At 43.6% G+C, this 20776-nt stretch overlaps 2 protein-coding genes across 2 annotated transcripts; both read right to left on the bottom strand.

Annotated features, from left to right (window-relative positions):
- Window positions 1–6053: 6053 nt before the first annotated feature.
- LOC104296729 (toll-like receptor 6) lies at window positions 6054–8581 on the bottom strand. Its single transcript, XM_054164055.1, has one exon. The coding sequence runs from the start codon at window positions 8508–8510 to the stop codon at window positions 6054–6056; it is 2457 nt and encodes an 818-aa protein (XP_054020030.1). The 5' UTR covers window positions 8511–8581.
- A 5984-nt stretch (window positions 8582–14565) lies between these two features.
- LOC104296118 (toll-like receptor 1) lies at window positions 14566–20776 on the bottom strand. The gene is given in 3 exon segments (XM_054173919.1): window positions 14566–16366; window positions 16368–16582; window positions 20771–20776. Coding segments are annotated over 3 exon segments (2022 nt in total).

Raw genomic sequence — 20776 nt, 5'->3', positions numbered from 1 at the left:
GGTTGATGTACTTTCACTGTTTCTACTTTGGTAGTCCGATGGGAATTCAGTAATGACATTTTGTCATGTCAAGCTGTGAAGAGAAGTCTGTACTGTACAGCCTTCCTTCCATATTGAGTATCCAGCACCTATGTATTACACTTCTTAATAAAACTCACAGAGTATGGCTTGTGGTCCTGCCGCCATACATGGTACAACAAGGAGCTACAAACTTCGGAGGTGTGCCCAGGGATCCCCTCTGGCTCCTGGCAGCACACTGGAGCTCCTGTCCTGGGGTTTTGGCACAACCCTCCCATAGGTACCTGACCCGCATTGGACCAAGGGCAGGGGCGGGCAGGGCATGGCGGGAGACACCATGGGCATGGCCTGTAGGCACCTGACCTGCTTTTGGCTCCTGTGCCAGAGAGGCTGTGCCCAGCAGGGTGCTTAGAGGCAAACATGAAAGAGTTCATTTAGAATTAACAGCATTCTAACGAGTCCATTGGCAGGTCTGGAGCACCAAACATGCCAGTTTGCTTTATCTATCCCTCTCAAAATGGCTGTCCAGGCCTGCTCCTGACAGACGGCTAAATGTGAGCCAGTGTATGCACAGTGGCCAGCAAGAAGGCCAGCAGCAGCCTGGCCTGGAACAGTGTGGCCAGCAGGACCAGGGGATTGTCCCCCTGTACTCAGCAGTGGTAAGGCCACACCTTGAGTACTGGGGTCTGTATTGGGACCCTTACTACAAGAAAGACATTGAGGTGCTGGAGTGCATCCAGAGAAGGGCAACAAAGCTGGTGTAGGGTCTGGAGAACAGGGCTCGGGGCTGGTGAGGAGCAGCTGAGGAAACTGGGGTTGTGTAGTCTGAAGAAAAGGAGGCTGAGGGGAGATCTCAGTCTCTACAACACCTGAAAGGAGGTTGTAGTCCGGAGCATGTTGGTCTCTTCTCCCTAATAACAAATTACAGGATGAGAGGAAATGGCCTCAAGTTGCACCAGGGGAGGTTTAGGTTGGATGTTAGAAGAAACTTCTTGACCGAAAATATTCCCAAATACTGACACAGGCTCCCCATGGTGGTGGTATTCAAAAGCTCCATGGAGGTGTTGAAAAGTTGGGTGGATGTGGTGCTGAGAGACATGGTTTGGCACCAGACTTTGTAGAGTTAGGTAGTGGTTGGGCTCGATGATCTTAAAGAGCTTTTTCAACCAAAATGATTCTCCGATTCCCCACAGCCTTTGCTCAGGCCGGAATGCCAGAGCAGATAGTGCAACCAACACATCCATGCACATGAATCCTGCTCCCCTCCAAGAATGTCTGCAAGCTTTACTGACAGATGATGATGTGTAGAGATGATGATGCCTAAACAGAGTAAATCCAGTTGGATTCGCTATGCATCCCAACACTTACCACTCCTGCTGAGGTAATTGCATCAGAATGTTGGCCTGTTGCTGCCAAGAACCTAGTAGATCACCTTGGTGAGCACCTACTCTATCAAAGAATCACAGCATGGTAGGGGTTGGAAGGGACCACTGAAGATCATCTACTCCAACCGCCCTGCTAGGGCAGAATAAATCACACAGGAACATATCCAGACTGCTTTGGAATGCTTCCAGAGATAGGGACTCCACAGCCTCTCTCAGCAGCCTGCTACAGAGCTCTGCTGCCCTCAAAGTGAAGAATTTTTTCCTTATGTCAATGTGGAAGTTCCTGTGTTCCCAGTTTTTGTCTATTGATCCTTGTCCTGTCACTGGATACCACTGAGAAGACTCTGACTCCATTCCCTGTGCCGTGGTGATAAACAGAAGGTACAGCAGAAAATGAGTCATCACAATAACCCCCTGCAAACAGCGAACAGAAGATGAGAAAACGCCCAGCCTGTACTCCTTGGCATGCTGCTTGAAAACAAGGATTGCTCTTTGTAACCAATGATGCTGGGGACAGAGGGACAACCACTGATTCACAGCAGGATCTGCCATGAGGAAGGGCTCCTCCTGACCTGTCTTCTCCAGCCTTCACACATCTGTAAGAAGCTCTTGCATGGGCCGGGCTGCTGTGATTATCTCAGAGGCAAAATGCATTCTCGGTATTCTAGCATTTGTAATTCTTTTCAGGAAATGGTGATCGTTTAGCTTGCCACTGGGGGTCACCCTGAGCCTGAGAAAAGAGGCAACATTTAACTCCACAAGACTGTAATTCAAGTGACTCTTTTCTGGTAGGTAAGAAATGAAGTTGTTCCCGCTGCAGGGCCTCACCTTCTGTCACTGCTTCAGATCCTGTCACACACAGACACCTCCTCAGGGATTCAAAATTGATCTTTGTGACTGTACTGCGAGTTTTAAACTAATTTAGAATCTTTGAATGGTCTGGATTAGAAGGGACCTCCAAAGGTCATTTAGTCCAATCCCCTCTGCAGTAAGCAGGAGCATCCTCAACTAGATCAGGTAGTCCAGAGCCCTGTTGAGCCTTGCCTCCAGGGAAGGGGCCTCAGCTACCTCCCTGGGCAACCTGTTCCAGTGTTTCACCACCCTCAGTGTAAAGAATTTGTTCCTGACATCCGATCTAAATCTGTTCTTTTCTAGTTTGAAGCCCGTGCCCCTTATCCTGTCACTGCAGGCCTTTGTAAACAATCTCTCTCCATCCTTCTTGTAGCCCCCTTCAGATACTGGAAGGCTGCTATTAAGTCTCCCCTGAGCCTCCTCTTCTCCAGGCTGAACAACCCCAGCTCCCTCAGCCTGTCTTCATAACAGAGGTGCTCCAAACCCCTGATCATTTTTGTGGCCCTCCTCTAAAAAGGAGTGTAAAAGGAATAGTTTTTAAACTATTCCTTTTACATCTACTTACAATTAGGTTTCAGAGCAATCTTAGAAGTGATTGGCCCAGACCCTGTCCACCACTTAGGACATAAACCCACTTTCAACATATCCTTTACAGTTAAACCGTTACCTGGCTAAACGTTTAACAATGGTTCAATCCCCAACCCTGGAGGTGTTTAAAAGCCACAGAGATGTGGTGCTGAGGGACATGGTTTAGCACCAGACTTGGCAGAATTAGGTAATGGTTGGACTTGATGGTCTTAAAGGTGTTTTCCAACCAAAATAATGTTGACATACATATGTTATGACATACAACGTTCCTTTCATGTGTGCTTCTAGGCCTGTGAGCTCAGTGAGAGCAGCACCTGGCATTATTTTTACAAATATGGTCATTAGTATGACAGTACTTCAATAATTCACACAGATACTCATGTCCTGCAAGGTTTGCAAACTTCTTCCCAAGAAGCAGCTCTGTAAACACGTTTTTAAAAATCTTCTCATTTAAAAAAAAAAAAAAAAAAAAAAGAGTGCTGAAAAGCACTCAGACAAAACAAACAACAAAATCAACACTTTCGGGACTCTCTGAGAGAAACAGAGTTTCAGGGAAGAAGAAAGCGGAAGTTCCAACAGAGAAGTGTTGAGAAACCCTGTCAAATGCTACCTCAAGGGAAAAAAACCCAACAAACACACACCACAGAAACAAAACCAAGAACCAAACAAAATTAATGTACTTTATGAAAGAAATTCAGGAGTCTATTTTAAGCAGCTGCAGTGTGCAGTGTAATATTCAAACAACTGAAATATTTGGTCTGTGCATGAAAGACTTGTGAGGTAGGAAGGCCAGAGTATGAAGGGCTGTTACAGGGTTAATATTCTACATGGCAGGCTTGAGAAACCATTCTTTTTACACCTACCTACAATTAGGTTTTAGAAAACTCTTATTGGTGATGGATTCTTCTGCAGCCCACATCCTGTACATTATTAAGGACATAAACCACAGCTGCTGACATGTTATACTTACAGAGACCAGAAAGCCTGATTCAAGAAATTTTACTTCCTCTTTCCTCGTCTGGTAAACAGGACAGAATCTGCACCCACTGGAGCGTTACCACGAAGGGTGAATGCTCATCATATTTGTGGGAAAGTAACCAAAGATTGGCATGGAGGATTGCAAATATGCTCGTGACCTGCAGCTGCTGTGTCAAAAAACATCTATATCATGTTAATTCTTGTTTGGCCTTGTGTGTTGGACAAGTAGAACTCTGTGTTCAGGCAACACAGGCCTGTGACAGACATAGAGGCAACATATTGAACAATCTTAAGGTTCCTGCCCAGCTATGGGAAAGATCAAAGCAGAGTGGTAAACTACACCTGTGTAATCCCTCCAATACAGGTGAAAACAGCAGGTTTGGTGATCCTCTGGCAGGGACTAAGCTCCACAGAGCCTGTGTCCCCACCCCTGTGCCTCCACCCAGGGACAGCATTGACAATCCCCGAGCCAATGAGGTAATGAAAACAAATTTACTGTTTGCATTTCATCTGTGGGGTTTGTGGCTCTTTCTGCATCCTGCCTGTGCTGGCTCAGGCAATGTCCTCAGGCTGTAATGCTTGGTAGTGGGAGAATAATTTCAGAAAGGAGAAGCACAGTTTTCTGGTAGCATTCTCCACTGCAGAGCACAGAGGAGGTAAAGGCCACAAAGTTTTCATGACTCAAACTCCTGCAGAGCACAAAGCTCTTCTGTGTCTTTGAACACCTCCTCTCATCATAAATAACCTACTTTTCAAGCATGGTGCATCCACCAGCTCCCACTGAAGCTTTAACAGCCCTTTTAGAGGTACACAAAGAGACCTTGGTCATAGCTTTGGGAAGGAGGTCTCAGTTATGTGTTATCACAGAAGTCAGTAGCCAACTTCCCTTTGTCTAAAATTAAGACTTAATAAAGATATTTAGCCCTTTTCTCCAGAGCTCTACACTGGGAGCCAGGCACCCAGCATCCTATTGCAACACCAAGTTAACCTGAGCTGGTAGGTGGGTGCACAGCAGTGTCTCTACAGCTCTGGACACAAGGAAGCTCTCCCATAGCTTCCTGTGCAGTACTTCACCTAGCTGCCCTTACATACACCTGGACAGTGCTCAGTCCGCTCCCTCACCAAGTTCAGGACTACTTCCTCTTACTGGCTTGCTCATCTCATGTGCCACACACCCTTGGCATCTGAGGGCTTTGCATTTCCATTAAGTATAACTACACAGCTCCACATCACCAGTGAAACACCACCAGAAAATTCAGTAACAGATAAAAAATGAGAGATTTATTAGATTGTGACATTAAATCCAAAGACAGCAAATGATTAGGTGTGTCCTACCAACAAATACTATTAATCAATTTGATTTTAGCAGAGAAGCTATTTCCCAGTGAAAGTTGATCCTTTTTCACCTGCATGATGATCCTCAACACCTGATGATTAAAAGGACAAGGTAACAGAGTTCAGATAAAAGGGGATCCACCTCAGGACATCAAGTTTCTATGTTTTAGAAAACAGGAAAAACAAGCAACCAAGGATAGCTTGATATGATCATAGCAGGAAGCAGCAATATTATAAAAATCTCCTAAGTTTATATATTAGCTATTAATTTGAAGCCAATGAATAGTGAATTCCATAAAGTCATTACTTGGTAGGCAAGTCTAGGCAAGAGGGAATGTTCAGTACAGCAAAGGAAGAAGAAGGATTAAGGATGATTAATGGCAGCAACTTCTAGCTCTTAGCCAGGAAAGTCTCTGTGATGAATGGAAAGACTCCAAGAAGGGAAAGTATGCTGAAGGTCTTGGGATACTGTACCCTTGACAACGACCACACAAATGAGGAATAGGCTTAAACAAGAGCGTTATGAGTCTTTCTATCATTTAATTAAACCAAAGAAGATCCTTACCACCTTAACCCCACAACACCCATGTGAGAACAAAGATTTAAATGCATACCTTGACAGTCCTGATGGCATTGAATGTTTTTTCTTATTTTCAAATATGGTTTTCATTGGGAAAGGTCTAAGCTAAATGCAACCCAAGATGACAAAAATAAGTATAGTCACTCTGAAAATGTCTCTCTCCTCTTTGTTCATGATGGGCAACAACAGAAGACTTCTGACTACTTTCATGACTACAACAGGCAATAGCAATTTCTGTACATATCACAATGATGTTGCTAAAAACTAGGAATACTGTAAAAAACTATTAAAAATTGATTTAATGCAAGAGACTCCACTCAGTTATTTGCACACTGACCTATACTGCTAGTAGAAGTAACATCACTCTGCTCCTCATGTGCTTCAAAGGACATTGGCAGATTAATGCTAATAGCTGCCCTCAGGTTAGCCCAGAAGAGAGCATGCTTGCCCCTCTCCTTCGGCCACTCCAGGTAGGTTCGCTTGGCCATGAGAGCCTTCAGCTTGTGATACCTGGCAGGGATCATGTACGGAGCAATGGGCTCCAGCAAAATGAGGATTAAGCTGTTGGAATTCTCACTGAACAACTTGTGGTGGGCAAAATACAGCTCGTAGTGACACCACTCGCTCTGCACAAAGTTGGGGGACAAGACAAAGACCGACTTGTAGCTCTTCTCAATGCAGTTGACGATGTTCTCCACAATGCTCTTGCCAGGAACAAAGTTCCTCTCATGCTGGCACAGGCGGATGCAGCCCTCCCCCTTCTCCAGGTGGGGGATCAGCTCGTTCTTCACCCACAAGGAATCGCGCTCGCTGTAGGAAATGAAGGCATGGAACTGCAGGGCGGTCTCCTGCTCTTCGGGCCGCTGGTGCCGAGCTCTCCGCTTCGTCTGCGTCCACTGCCACGTCATCCGCACGTACCACGGCACGTCCAGGTAGATGCACAGAAAGGCCACCGCGGCCACCAGCACCAGCGTCAGCAGCAGAGCTGTCACCAGCAGCAGCACGGTGTTGCAAGCCAGCTCCGTCAGGTGGAAGTCCTTCAGCTGCGTGCCTCGCAAGCCCTCCGGGTACTCGCACACGTACGCCGACGGCCAGTCAGACAGCTTCCCCCCAGAGCGCCTCTCCAGGCGGACAAAGTCCTGCAGCTCACACGAACACTTGAACGGGTTGTGCCCGGCCTGCAGCTCCCTCACCCTCGGGCAGCTCTGGAAGAAGTCGGCAGAAGGGCTGAGGATCAAATTCAGCTCCACGTTCAGCAGCTCCAGGGACGTAAAGCTGCCGCAGCCTGGCAGGTCAGCCAGCCTGTTGGAGGCCAGGTTCAGCTCCTTCAAGGCCTGCAGCTCAGCCATGCCCACGGGCACACTGGTGATCTGATTGTTTTGGAGGTCCAGTTTGGCGATGTTGACCGGCAGGCACTCAAACACGGTATCCGTCAGCTGGTTTGAGGACAGGTCCAGCTCTGTCAGAGACTTGGCCCAGCGGCACTGCACTGCAGCCCCGTCGTGACTCAGCAGGTTGTTGCTCATGTCCAAACGTTGCAGCGACTTCATGTAGCTCGTCATGAAGCTTACCTTGCGAAGGCTCTCAAATTTGTTCCTCTTCAGAATAAGTGATTTCAGATTTGTCAGAGTGCCACAGTTCTGGAACAACTCATCTGTCAGGGTATTGTGGGAAAAATTTAAGTACTGAAATGAGCTGGTTCTGTTGGGGCAGAGCATGTGGGGCATATATGCATCATATATTGTCAAACTGGCAATATCCATCTCTGAAAACTCTCTGTAGAGGATCCCCTGGTTAAAATAATAGAGCTTATTACGAACGTGCTCCAAAGTCAGCACTTTCATGGAGCCCCCCAAAGAGATTAATTGTTCCAGAGAGATTAATAAGGGAAGAAAGTCATGTTCTGTCAGCTCTGCCAGGGGTCCCCGAAAGGTCAAATGTCTCACAGTGAGGTGCTCTACAGGTGAATTCCAAATCAGCAGGAAAATTTGTAAAATGATTGCCCATTGCAAGTCCACAGTGTCAAGCACCAGAGCTTTTGTCTTGATTTTCTGCAGAAGTGCTAGGGAAGGAGCAGGGAAATCTTTGTAGCTCAAGGCATATCTTAAGTTAACTATTTTCAGGTTTTCTGAACTGCTCATTCCATCATACAAGAGGGAAAAATTGAAGTTCTGGTTTGCTGCATAAACAACTTGAAGCCTTCTTGTGTTCAAGACTGTCAGACTCTGAGGCTCATACAGAGAAAAGTCTTCTAAAGTTAGGAAGACAGTGTGCAGCTGCAAATGCATGATACGCCTGAAGTCTGACCTTCGTATCATTGTGGCACTTAATCCTAGGTACTCCAGGTGAAACATGTTGCCAAATTCCTGACAGACAGGCATGGAGGTGAAGCTATTGAAAGAAAGATCTAGATGTCTAAGATAGGCAAGAGTTTGACAGGAAATTATCAGCATGTTATTATGAGATAAATCTAAGTATTCTAGACCTTCATTAAAAATGAAGACATTAAAGTCAAGCTCAGTAATTTGATTATAAGAAAGGTTTAATACTTGAAGGCCAGAAAGAGAAATAAATTCTGTGATACTAAGTCCTGAGATCCTGTTATGGGATAAATCTAATATGTGAGTATGGACTGGAATGTTCTTTGGAACATTAGTTAGCAAACTGCTTGAATAATTTGCAATGAATTCATTTTCCACAGTTGACTGGATATTCTCCCACAGAGTGAAAGTAAAGACATAAGCAAGAGTATTGATATTTGTATGGGGTCCCATTATGCTTTCCAGGTTTATCTTGATTTTTCACTGTAACACAGAAGCATATATTGGTTTTCTGCTCCAATATGGCTCAGGGGTGACAAGTCCAGCCCTATGAAAAGAAAATGTTTGGAATTTGATGAAGCTGTCCAACTGTTGAATTTGCTTTTTATTACTGAAATTAAATTTGATATAAAAATTATTTCATTTTTTCCTCTATAATCTATGTTCTTATCAATCCCCATCACCCCCATTCTTTTAAGTCCAGTGTTTGATTTTCTCAGCTAAGTAGACATTCATTCCTTTCTAAGAGGAATGCAATCAGTGATAAGCTAAAAAATCCCAAAACACAGAGATGTTAAGAAATGCAAATTTCTCAACAATCTGGAAAAACACAAAACCAGTACAAATAGACTTTGATGCATTTAGGAGTAAAGGAGAATACAACAAACCTCTGAAAACAGAACAAGCCTCTCAGCTGCTCTTTCCATACACCCCATGTCCACATACATCTGGGGACAGACCTCCAAAAGTCTTATGGACCCTCACAGGAACCAGTGCAAAAGCAACCTCTTCACTCAGAAGAGATAAAGGATATTCATCTTCATGCATCAAAGACCCAGCACATGGCCATGCATCCCCCACCAGAGTAGCTGATCAGCTTTATCTTTGATGCAGCATAAAACAGAGTCCATTTTTCCAGCAAGCCAGGAATCTCGAGGAGGAATGACACTGCCTCATGAATATCATAATGCCAGTCTAGTGAGGAGCACATCAACAGGAAAACCCCAGCAAAATCAGACACTAGATATGAAGCAGTGGTACCCAAAAGATACTGACACTTGCAAAGACTCCTAAGTGTCCTAGGAAATTTGCTTTAATTTCTAAATGACATCATAGTTGACAAAGAATCTTTCTAGAAACAGTGAGGAACAAGAAGTCTCATTCTAAGGATCAAAAAAAGAAAAAAAATCAGGTAGGGAAAGATCTTGTGGACATGGAAAATAGTCAAGCAAAATTAAAGTCTGGCCATGTCTTTCAATAGCCTACACAGATTTGGAGAGACATCATTCCTATTATAGAAAACCATCACCTGGCCATTACTATCTTGTTGTCAAGCATTTAACACAACACACACACAACCTTGGGGACAAACTTCCCCAATCTTTTTTTCCTGTGCTGATTTGCTGATTTTTTTTTTTTTTGGAGGGGGGAATCAAAAAAAACAAACCCAAAACACTAAAGCTCTAAAATTCTGCCCCTGTGTAATCTTTTGTTAAATACAAAAGTGTTGTTTTTTCAGCTCTAGGTTATAATGTATGTCAGTCCCTAATAATTTGATTAACTGATATCAAAGCTCACCCTTTCCACTCCAAGTCTCTTACCAAGCTTAGTCAGGTCTGCTTTTAATTAAGCAAAGTAAAAATGTGTGTGATGGATCACCAAAAGCAATAAAAGGATAAATCAGTGAAGTATATATGTCTACTTCAACAGAACCCAATTGGGAGGTCAAATTCTGCCTTCAGAAAGTTGTGCTGTGGCATCTGAGAAGAGGAATGAAAGTGAGATGGCTGGTCAAAGTGCTGTATCACTCACAGGAAGAACCAGCACAAGGAAATCTGATCAGGCTTCCTTCAAAGGACAGCTAATCCTGTTCATCAGGGTCCAGGCTGGTAAAGAACCTCTTGAGTTAAGTAACATTTGATCAGAAGCTGTCTGGAGCATCTTCCCCCAGGGCAAGATGGACATGAGGAACGAAGCAAGAAATGTTCTAAAGGGAGAACAAAACAGGAAGATACTCTCTGTCCATGCCCCATTGCCGGATGAGTTTTAATTTACTGTACAAGCTATGCAAAAGGGACAGATAGGTGCAACAAAGCAGTATTAAGGAACAACAGCTTCTCCTCTCCTCCAACCCTATTTTATGATAGCATTAAGAGTTGGCAGAGTTAAAATTGCCATATTAACCATTTTTTTTCCTTTTCTTCTTCATTGAAATTCAACATTCAGATGATCATTTTCACTGAACTTTCAAAACACACGAATATTTTCCAACAGTGAAGCAACACCAGCACCTGAGTCTTGATGGAGTCCAAAATACATATAATGCAGGGAAAAAAAGGAAAAAAAGTAAATAAAGGAGCAAATAAAACCCACCTCTTGCATGTGGAATTCATCTCCGAGGGAAGAACCCCCAAAAGTCCTCTGCATACTTAAACATCTTGAAAACAGAATTTCAAACATAGGCAGTCTTCAAGTTGGGCAGTCTCATATGAGATGCCAATTCTTTAATAATTACCTACCTCAGGAAGAAGAAAGAAAAGGGATTTCTTATGTAGGCTAGATGATTCTAAGAATTAATGGCATTTCCCTGCAGTGCAGGCATTAAGAGCACCGTGAAAGGAAACTTTGAACAGTCTAGACTTGAAGTACCTTTCCTTCTGTAGTATTTACATAATGGGGGGCAGGCGGGGAATACAGGGGAAAACAAATCTATCTGCCCAACAGAATATTCACCAAGGCAAGATAGTTTAAATAATTCTGCATTTCTAATTTTATCTCTGCTTCTGAAGGTTACACAGGTGTTCTAGAAATGCGTCAACTGCATCTCCTCCTTTGCACACACAGAAAAGAGGAAGCAGAACCCTCAGTGCCACCTTCTCTTCATAACAAAATTTCTCATAGAGCTCTACCCCACTGCTGGAATGTGTCCAGAGTAGGGCCACAGGGATGATCAGAGGGCTGGAGCACTTCTCCTGTGAGGACAGGCTGAAAGAGTTGAGGTTGTTCATTTTGGAGAAGAGAAGGTTTTGAGGAGACCTTGTTGTGGCCTTCCGATATTTGAAGGGGGCCTACAGAAAAGCTGGTGAAGGACTTCTTAGGGTGTTGGGTAGTGATAGGACTAGAGGGAATGGATCCAAGCTAGAGGAGGGTAGATTTAGATTAGATGTCAGGATGAAGTTCTTCACCATGAGGGACGTGAGACACTGGAACAGGTTGCTTAAGGAGGTGGTAGAAGCTTCATCCCAGGATGTTTTTAAGGCCAGGCTGGATGTGGCTCTGGGCAACCTGATCTAGTGGAGGGTATCCCTTACCCATGGCAGGGGGGTTGGAACTAGATGATCCTTGAGGTCCCTTCCAACCCTGAGAATAACTCGGGTAGCACACTGAGATGGCAAAAGGTGGGATCTCAAACCCTAGTATGACATCTCAAAACCTAGTAACCCACACAGTTCAAAACCTTGACAGGTCAGTGATTTTTACACTAGAGATGTAAGCTGGTGGTTTTCAGATAGATATCAGGGATACCCCACATTGCAGTTTTCTTCACAAAATTACTAAGAAATGAACCAGACACAATACTCAAATTCACACATGGCATTGGGTTGGAAGGGACCCTCAAAGGCTATCTTGTCAAATGCCCCTGCAGTCACCAGAAACACCTCCAACTATATCACGCTTCTCAGGGCCACATCAAGTCTGATATTAGATGCCTTCGGGGATGGGGCCTCAACCACATCCCTGAGCAACCAATCCAGTAATTTACCACTCTCATGTAAAGAGCTTCCTCCTGATGTCCGACCTAAATCTACCCTGCTCCAGTTTAAAACCACTGCCCCAAATAGTCTCTGATAGGAAAGCTGTAAAGAAACCATGAAGATAGAGCCATCTATGGCTACCTGGGGATGGAGGAATCCAATAAAGCAGCCTTTCAATTGGTGTTTTGAACCAAGGCATGAGCCTGGAGAGTAAATCAACCAAGCAGAGATGAGAGCATTGCACAGGCAGATGTAAATAACCAAAGCAAACACTTTGCTCCTGTAAGCCTCCAAATTAATACAACATGCTTCAGTAAGATTAACTAGCAAGGCAGGAAAAAGCAGAGATGAATAAATGAAGGAAGATTTATTTAATATTTGTGAAGTATGTAAAGTATTCTTCAGGTATGTGCAAACTAGGGGGCAAGGGGGCTCCTGGGCCCATTCTGGATCTTAGTCTACTCCATAGGGTAGACTTAAGGAGAGTTCTTCCCGGAGGAGAGTTGAAGGCAAGAAGGCAGCCAGCTAAGGAAGCTAAGCCAGCTAAGGAGAAGTATGAACATTTATTCAACAGAGCACTGCCAGTTATATTTTATGCTTGTATTAGATTCCTTTGAAACTTTTATTTTGCAATTACCTTTTCATGGTGTCAGAGAATGGTAGGGGTTGAAAGGGACCTCTGGAGATCACCTAGTCCCACACACCCCCTGCCAGAGCAGGTTCACAGAGAGCAGGTTTTAATTTTTGTAAAGAAGACTTTAACCCTCTGCTTTGCTGGAAGAAAATATCTGCTTTTCATTTTGCAATTGATGAGTAAGATAGTCCAAACTGAAACTGAACTGAAACCATTCTGCTGTCCTCAGTTCAGTGAATCTGAGCAATACTTTCCAGAAAATGCCGAGACACCCGTGACCCAAGACAAGACCAGGGATCATGAGTGTTTCTTAATAAGCAGCAAGAGTCTGCTTGTCAGTCAATACTGTCTTGTCTTCAAGTCAAAGGAGTTCAGTATCAATTTACTTTGTTAACAAGCAAATCAGAGTAGGATAATGAGAAATAAAACCAGATCTCAAAAACATCTTCTTCCCACCCCTCCCTTCTTCCTTGGCCCAACTTCAGTACCAAATCCTCTATCTTGTCCCCGCTCAGTGGTGCAGTGGGGCAGGGCAAGGGGGTTGTGGTCACATCAGCACACAGTGTCTCTGCCATTCCTTCCTCCTCAGAGGGAGAACTCCTCATACTCTTACCATGCTCCAGCATGGGGACCCTCTCATGGAAGAGTAGTCCTTCACAAACCCCTCCAATGAGTCATTCCCAGCAGCTGCAGTTCTTCATAAACTGCACCAGAATGAGTCCCTTCATGAGGTGCAGTCTTTCAGGAACAGGATGCTGCAGCATGGGCTTCCATCAGATTCATGGCCTTTTTTCAGGTGAAGCCACCTGCTCTGATGAGGGGTTCCTTCGTGGGCTGTAAGTGGGCATCTGCTCCACCATTAATCTCCAGGGGTTGCAGGGACTCATCCTTCCACCTCACTGCAAGCTGCAAGGGAATCTCTGTTCTAATGCACTTTCTACACCTCCTTCCTCACTGACCTTGATGTCAGCAGAGTTGTTTTCCTCACATCACACTCCTCTCTCTGCTCAAGCTTTTCACTTTCTAAATATGTTAGAGTCACTTCACCTGTCAGTGATTGGCTTGGCCTTGGCCAGCACTCCCAACTTCAGGCTGAAGGACCTTCCAGAAGCTTCTCACAGGAGCCAGTCCTGTAGTCCCTCCTCCACTACTAAAACCCCACCACACAAATCAAACACACTCTTGACCAATCAGTGACTATCAATGAGCATTACAGTCAGTTCCATTAATGTCTCCAAAAGAAGACCCAGCCAAATCGAAGCCTTGAGTGAAAACAAGGGGTTCACAGTGGTTCTGATCGTTCAGAATGCCTCACCTCCCACAGAGCCCCATTTTTTTTCCCTCTGAGTACCTGTCCCTGCTCCAACTCTCTGGCAGTAATGATACTTTGTAATATTTCTAAAGCTAGTGATCAGCTGAGCTCTCCATGGGGCAACCCACACTGTGACAGGACTCACAGTTCCCCTTATTCTACAGACTGCTAAAACATTTACACTTTCACTCCATTAGGCACATTTGTCGGGGTTGGAGGGTGCTTAACCCCTACATTATCAGTTCTGTATGTCAATATTGTTTTGTAGGTAAGAATAGTATTCCGGCAAGTCACCAAGATGACTAGTTAAATGCCAGGAATCTGCTCTGATACGGTATCTGAGATTAGAACACATCTACACACTCCCTTTTCCTGATAACTGGGGTGCGCTAGCAGTTGCAGACTTCAGGGCAGAACCAGCTGCAGGCTGGTATCAGCAGGGTGTACAGCTACTTCCCAAACTGTACAGATAGTAAGTAACAGAAGGCAGCGTGGACAGCTATGTAGAAAAGAGGTTCTGTAACATAAGGTTAAATACATTGACAACGATTAGAATGCTTCAACAAGAGAAAAAGAAAAAAAACTCCATTAGAAAAACTCTATTTCCTCACACCTCCTTCCATGACCCACTGGCAGATTAATGCTAATAGCTGCCCTCAGGTTAGCCCAGAAGAGAGCATGCTTGCCCCTCTCCTTCGGCCACTCCAGGTAGGTTCGCTTGGCCATGAGAGCCTTCAGCTTGTGATACCTGGCAGGGATCATGTACGGAGCAATGGGCTCCAGCAAAATGAGGATTAAGCTGTTGGAATTCTCACTGAACAACTTGTGGTGGGCAAAATACAGCTCGTAGTGACACCACTCGCTCTGCACAAAGTTGGGGGACAAGACAAAGACCGACTTGTAGCTCTTCTCAATGCAGTTGACGATGTTCTCCACAATGCTCTTGCCAGGAACAAAGTTCCTCTCATGCTGGCACAGGCGGATGCAGCCCTCCCCCTTCTCCAGGTGGGGGATCAGCTCGTTCTTCACCCACAAGGAATCGCGCTCGCTGTAGGAAATGAAGGCATGGAACTGCAGGGCGGTCTCCTGCTCTTCGGGCCGCTGGTGCCGAGCTCTCCGCTTCGTCTGCGTCCACTGCCACGTCATCCGCACGTACCACGGCACGTCCAGGTAGATGCACAGAAAGGCCACCGCGGCCACCAGCACCAGCGTCAGCAGCAGAGCTGTCACCAGCAGCAGCACGGTGTTGCAAGCCAGCTCCGTCAGGTGGAAGTCCTTCAGCTGCGTGCCTCGCAAGCCCTCCGGGTACTCGCACACGTACGCCGACGGCCAGTCAGACAGCTTCCCCCCAGAGCGCCTCTCCAGGCGGACAAAGTCCTGCAGCTCACACGAACACTTGAACGGGTTGTGCCCGGCCTGCAGCTCCCTCACCCTCGGGCAGCTCTGGAAGAAGTCGGCAGAAGGGCTGAGGATCAAATTCAGCTCCACGTTCAGCAGCTCCAGGGACGTAAAGCTGCCGCAGCCTGGCAGGTCAGCCAGCCTGTTGGAGGCCAGGTTCAGCTCCTTCAAGGCCTGCAGCTCAGCCATGCCCACGGGCACACTGGTGATCTGATTGTTTTGGAGGTCCAGTTTGGCGATGTTGACCGGCAGGCACTCAAACACGGTATCCGTCAGCTGGTTTGAGGACAGGTCCAGCTCTGTCAGAGACTTGGCCCAGCGGCACTGCACTGCAGCCCCGTCGTGACTCAGCAGGTTGTTGCTCATGTCCAAACGTTGCAGCGACTTCATGTAGCTCGTCATGAAGCTTACCTTGCGAAGGCTCTCAAATTTGTTCCTCTTCAGTATTAATGTCTCCAGTCGCATTAGTGTTTTACATTTTTGAAATAGGAAATCTGTTAAATCATTCTTAAAAAAATTTACGTGTCTTAAGGGGCTGGAAGATGAAGGACACAGCATGTGTATCATTTCTGATTCAGCTATTGTCAAGGCTGCAACATTCATGTCTGCAAATATTCTGTACAGGTAATCCTGTATGAAGTACAGATCTGTGATTAAAACCTTCTTCACTGTCACGGCTTTCAAAGAGGTACCTGAATAGTCAAAGTCTAACCTTGTGATATCTGACAGCTGTGTGACCCTGTCAATATTGAAGTATTCCACAGATGAGTGCCAGACAGTCTGCAAAATTTTAACAAGAGCCCTCCAGTCCACTGAGACATTTGTCAGTGTCAGATTTTGTAACCTGGAGTCTTGGCCGAAATGAGATACTAAAGCTATTAACTCTTTCACATTGTCATTTGTGATTTCTGACAATGACAGGCTTTCTGTAGTATTTTCTATCACAACCCAGTCAAAATCAGCTTTGGACTGGTGATTGTTTGTATATGGGACTGGCAGACTCTTTGTCAGAATCGCCTTCTGGAAAATCATCAGAAACAGCTGCAAAGACTTCATTTTCCACAGACAAGTTGACATGGTTCCAGATGGTTAATGCAAACAGGCTCTTGTAGAGAAAAAAGTTTCTGAGAAATGTCATCTTTTCTGTTATGCTGCTTTCTGCTTCCTTGGAGATGGTCAATACTTCTCTTATCTTTCCATCTTTGTCCTAATGCTGTAGAAAAACCAAACCCAGACTGTATCATTAAGTCACTATCAGAAGCCATCACAGATTGATTTTTTTTTTTAAGTTCCCATTTTTCATATCTCTCTGACTTAAAAAGCAGTGAAGCCATTCTTTCAGAAGGGAACACTTCTCAAATATCTATTTGGTAAATATTCTGTATTTAATATATGATGAGTCTGTTTCTTACAAAACATGTCTGATTTCAAAGCTGACTAAACTTTGCTGCTTACTTACAGAATGGTTGCCGTGTTGCAATGCCTTATGAAGGCCTCCCACAACTGTATAATGCAGAAAGTACAGTATCTGAAGTCAGTATGGGCATTCTCTCAAGATTCTCTTTTGAAGGATAGGTACTAGGCTTGCAGGCATCTCAAATGGTCTAGTGACTGTAAAACCTGGACTGCAATACTGGATGGAGGTTGAAAAGAGTGAATCAAAATCTGAATGTTTTTAGGTAGCTGAGAGTAGTCATCAGTATTTATTTGAATTCGGGAGACTGGGGCGAGGTGGGGCAGGGTGTTCTATATTTATGCTGTGGGAAAGTCCACAAAAGAGTTAGCTTCTGGTCTGGGCTTGAGTACCTCCTGAATTTAGACTCTGAAAGTGTAGTGACCCTGTGTCTAATTTGTGTATGCAGAGGACACCAAACACACACTGAAAATATTTGCATGCTACACAAAAAATACCCATTATAGAACCTCTGCACACAAAGTCTAGCCCTTATATAAGGACACTGACCTCAAATGTCTCTGCTGTGAAAGAGAAGCTTGTTTAAACACAATTTTGAGAAAACCCATACACATGACTTAGCTTTGGTCTTCCCTAGTGCATGATACTTTTTCTTCCTGAAGGTAGGAGTTTAGGGTAGCCAGTTATTCTTTAAGTCAGCCATTGTAAATATTGCCTTTAAGCTCCTTTTAGATCTTGCCATAAATCCACGGGATTGTCTTTCTGAAAGAGGAATCGGCATGAACTTAACTAGCATGTTTGTATGTGCAAATCTTGATTGAAAGCTGTTTTTTTCCAGATTTCTGAAATATTTTTGTTTCCTCCTGATACTTTTAAATTGTAGTTCTCGTCTGCAGCTTTCCATAGTGTATACTCATGACTGCCCGAGCTTCCAACTTTCCTTTGATATTGGAATGGCTAAAATGGTTAAGTTTTTATTTCCAGTGCCTCTACAACAATTTGTAGTGACTCTACAATGTTGGATTAAAGCCACAACCTCAAGGACTACATCCTCTATACCAGTAACCATTCCACATGCTTTCTTAGAATTACATTACTGAGTCCAAAACGTTTGTTCTTCATCTAACACAACCTATACTATAAACTCTCCAAAGCACAACAAAAATCAGTCCACTGAATTCTTCTTTTGTAAAGAATGCATGAAACTAGGCTTGGAAATCATCTAGAAATACTGGGGTGATATGGCAAAACTTTTCCAGTCTTCTTCCAGCTTTTTCATTTGGAAAAATTATATGCAGTTTTATCATTGCAGCCCTCAAAAAGCATCAGAGAACAAAATGTAAGCAGCATCCTCTATCCTGTTCTTATGATTGTTTGGGCAACAAAGCAATAATCAAGCAAAATAAATAAATCTACCTTCAAATCATGAATTTCTTCTTAGGACAAAATGTCAGCAATATCCAGTGACCAGGCTGAAAGAAGGATGTAATTCTTCTACATGTGCTTAATTTTCTTTCCCATTTCTATATCCTGGCATTCAGTCAAATTACTTACATGTACCTTCAAAATGTCTTTAGAATATCCTATTAAGCAACAAAATTAACAACTTGTAACCCACTACCCATGATTTGGGGGTAACCCTGGACAAATTATCCTTTATAGTCAAGAAATAAAGTTTTATAGTCATAGCCCTTTTAATTCAGAAGTATTTTTAAGACTTCAATTTTGACAAAGAGATAATTATCAAGATGTAAGCAGAGAAGCCATCCAGCAGGGTAAGCATACCAAGATCACAGCAGGAAATTGTCCTGGTTTTTAAAGAGCAAGAGAAGAGATCATTTCTTACCCATACACTTGCCAGTATGTCCATACACTTGCTAATAAATAATCATCTATGGAAAACATGGCTCAATTCCAAACAAGATACAGACTCTAAATCAGTTTTTGCTAACCAGCAACCACATAAAAGCAATAAAATGAAAAGTTTCTCACCGGAAAACCCTGCTCTCTGGGGAAAAGGGGCAAAAAAAATGCACTCAGGAAAAGACGAAAAGAAAACTTTCTGCAACTCCGTCCTACTGTGTCACAACAGCTAGGAACGCCCAGACTCTTTATATAAATGTTGAGCCACCTACTGCCAGCACAAGAAATGGCATTGGCTTTCCTCCAGATGTACATTCTACATAGACTGCTGTAATTCCCCATTATTTAATTATCATTGAACTGTGTGTTTTCATGCTTTGCCAACAGGGGAACCAACTTTCTGTCTTCATCAAATTAGTATCAAAGAATCACACAATCACCTAGACTGGAAAAGACTTCTAACAACATCAAATCCAACCATTAACCAAATACTAGAGCTAAACCACATCCCTTGGCACCATATATTCTCATCTTTCCTCCAGGGATAATGATTCAAACAGTTCCCTGGGCAGCCTCTTCCAGGGCTTGACAATGCTTTCAGGGAAGAAATTGTTCCCAGTGTCCAACCTAAATCACCCCTGGTGCAACTCAAGGCCATTTCTTCCTGTCCTGTCACTTGCCACTTGTGGAAACAGAGTATCTTTCAGGTAGTTGTAGAGAGCAAAAAGATCTCCTGTCAACCTCTTCTTCTCCAGACCCCAGTTTCCTCAGCTGCTCCAATATGAAAATAAGCACTTCTTCTGATCAAGTTTTACACTGAAATTTGAACATTTTACTCTCTGAACTTAATAATGACCTAAGTCTATATGCATTATTCTTATTTTTTGTTTTCCATCAAGCTACACCAATCTAGTTGTCAAATTCTTATCAAGGCCGGATTATAAAAGCACTGTTTGTCTTATTTTAATTTTTATTTAATGGGAATGGAAAAATAATCTCTCTTTCCTGCTCCAGCAGTGTTGTGATTGGGTTAAACAGTGGACATGGAAACAGAGAACTGACTTTGCCTCCAGCATTGAATGCTCAGACACTTGGGTTATTGTCCTGACAAAGACATAAACCAGTGTCTCTTTATTTCTGTATAATGTTGGTCAGAAATTCCATCTTAGCTGAGATCTAAACACAGTACTGCCACACTGCAACCTACCTTTCTGGGTTAGCACAGTAACACATTTGCTTAGCATTTCAATGGTTCAAGAAGCAAAGGAAATAATCTTTCTAATTACTTTTTCACTTTACCTCTTATTTGGTACATCATATTTCATTTTCAACTTCAAATAAAAAGCTAAAAGGCTAAAACCGGAAAGAAACATAGGACAGGTAGTGACAGAATATGGACTATTCATATTCTTTGCTTACCAATGCAGTCACTGGAAGATTCATGTATTCCTCAAAAGTTATGCATACTTCTGTGTGCTGTTAAAGGTAGCCAAAAGTACTTGTTTCCTTCCATCGCTTCTTTATATTTATCCATTTACTATAAAGTATTTTTACTGAACCCCATTAGGAAGACAATAGCACCCAACTTCAGTGAAATCTGAGGTGAGTGGAAGTATTCAATCTCTATTGCTCGTTTTATTCCAAAACCAAATGCACCAAAAGTGAAACGGATCACCGAAAGGTGAAAGAAAAGTAGAAAATGCAAGGGCTAAATTCAAGAAAGTTATTTAGGAACTTTGGAAACAAATACATCACTTCTATCCCAATAGGCAGCCAAACATATTCATGTACTTAGAATGTTAATTTCATTCTGAAGTAATAACTTTATATTACAGTAGTGATTAATACTGCCTTGCAGTTCTAAAACATGCATTGCCTTGCACAGAGTCTGCAGAACAGACAGGGCAAGATCCACTGTGGTCAAAATGACCATCCATCATGGGGAAAAACAATCTTTTGCTATTGAGCTTCATCTGTCTTGATTTCTCCTAAGACACTGCCCTTACGCTTCCACAAACTGCACTGAAAAGCAGAGAGAAATCCTTAGGGCCACTCAAGTTAATTTTCAATAAATACATCTAGGCATGAATAAATTAACTTAAAAGATGCTAGAACTACCGGCAT

Source organism: Dryobates pubescens, chromosome 1 (genome assembly GCF_014839835.1).
Source record: "Dryobates pubescens isolate bDryPub1 chromosome 1, bDryPub1.pri, whole genome shotgun sequence".
Classification (NCBI taxonomy): domain Eukaryota; kingdom Metazoa; phylum Chordata; class Aves; order Piciformes; family Picidae; genus Dryobates; species Dryobates pubescens.
The sequence above is the reverse complement of the archived record's forward strand: the minus strand, read 5'-3'. Positions and strand labels throughout refer to the sequence as shown.

What these genes read in the sequence shown, in the direction of transcription:
- LOC104296729 (XM_054164055.1), bottom strand. Translation starts at nt 8,510, where the DNA reads ATGGGACCCCATACAAATATCAATACTCTTGCTTATGTCTTTACTTTC.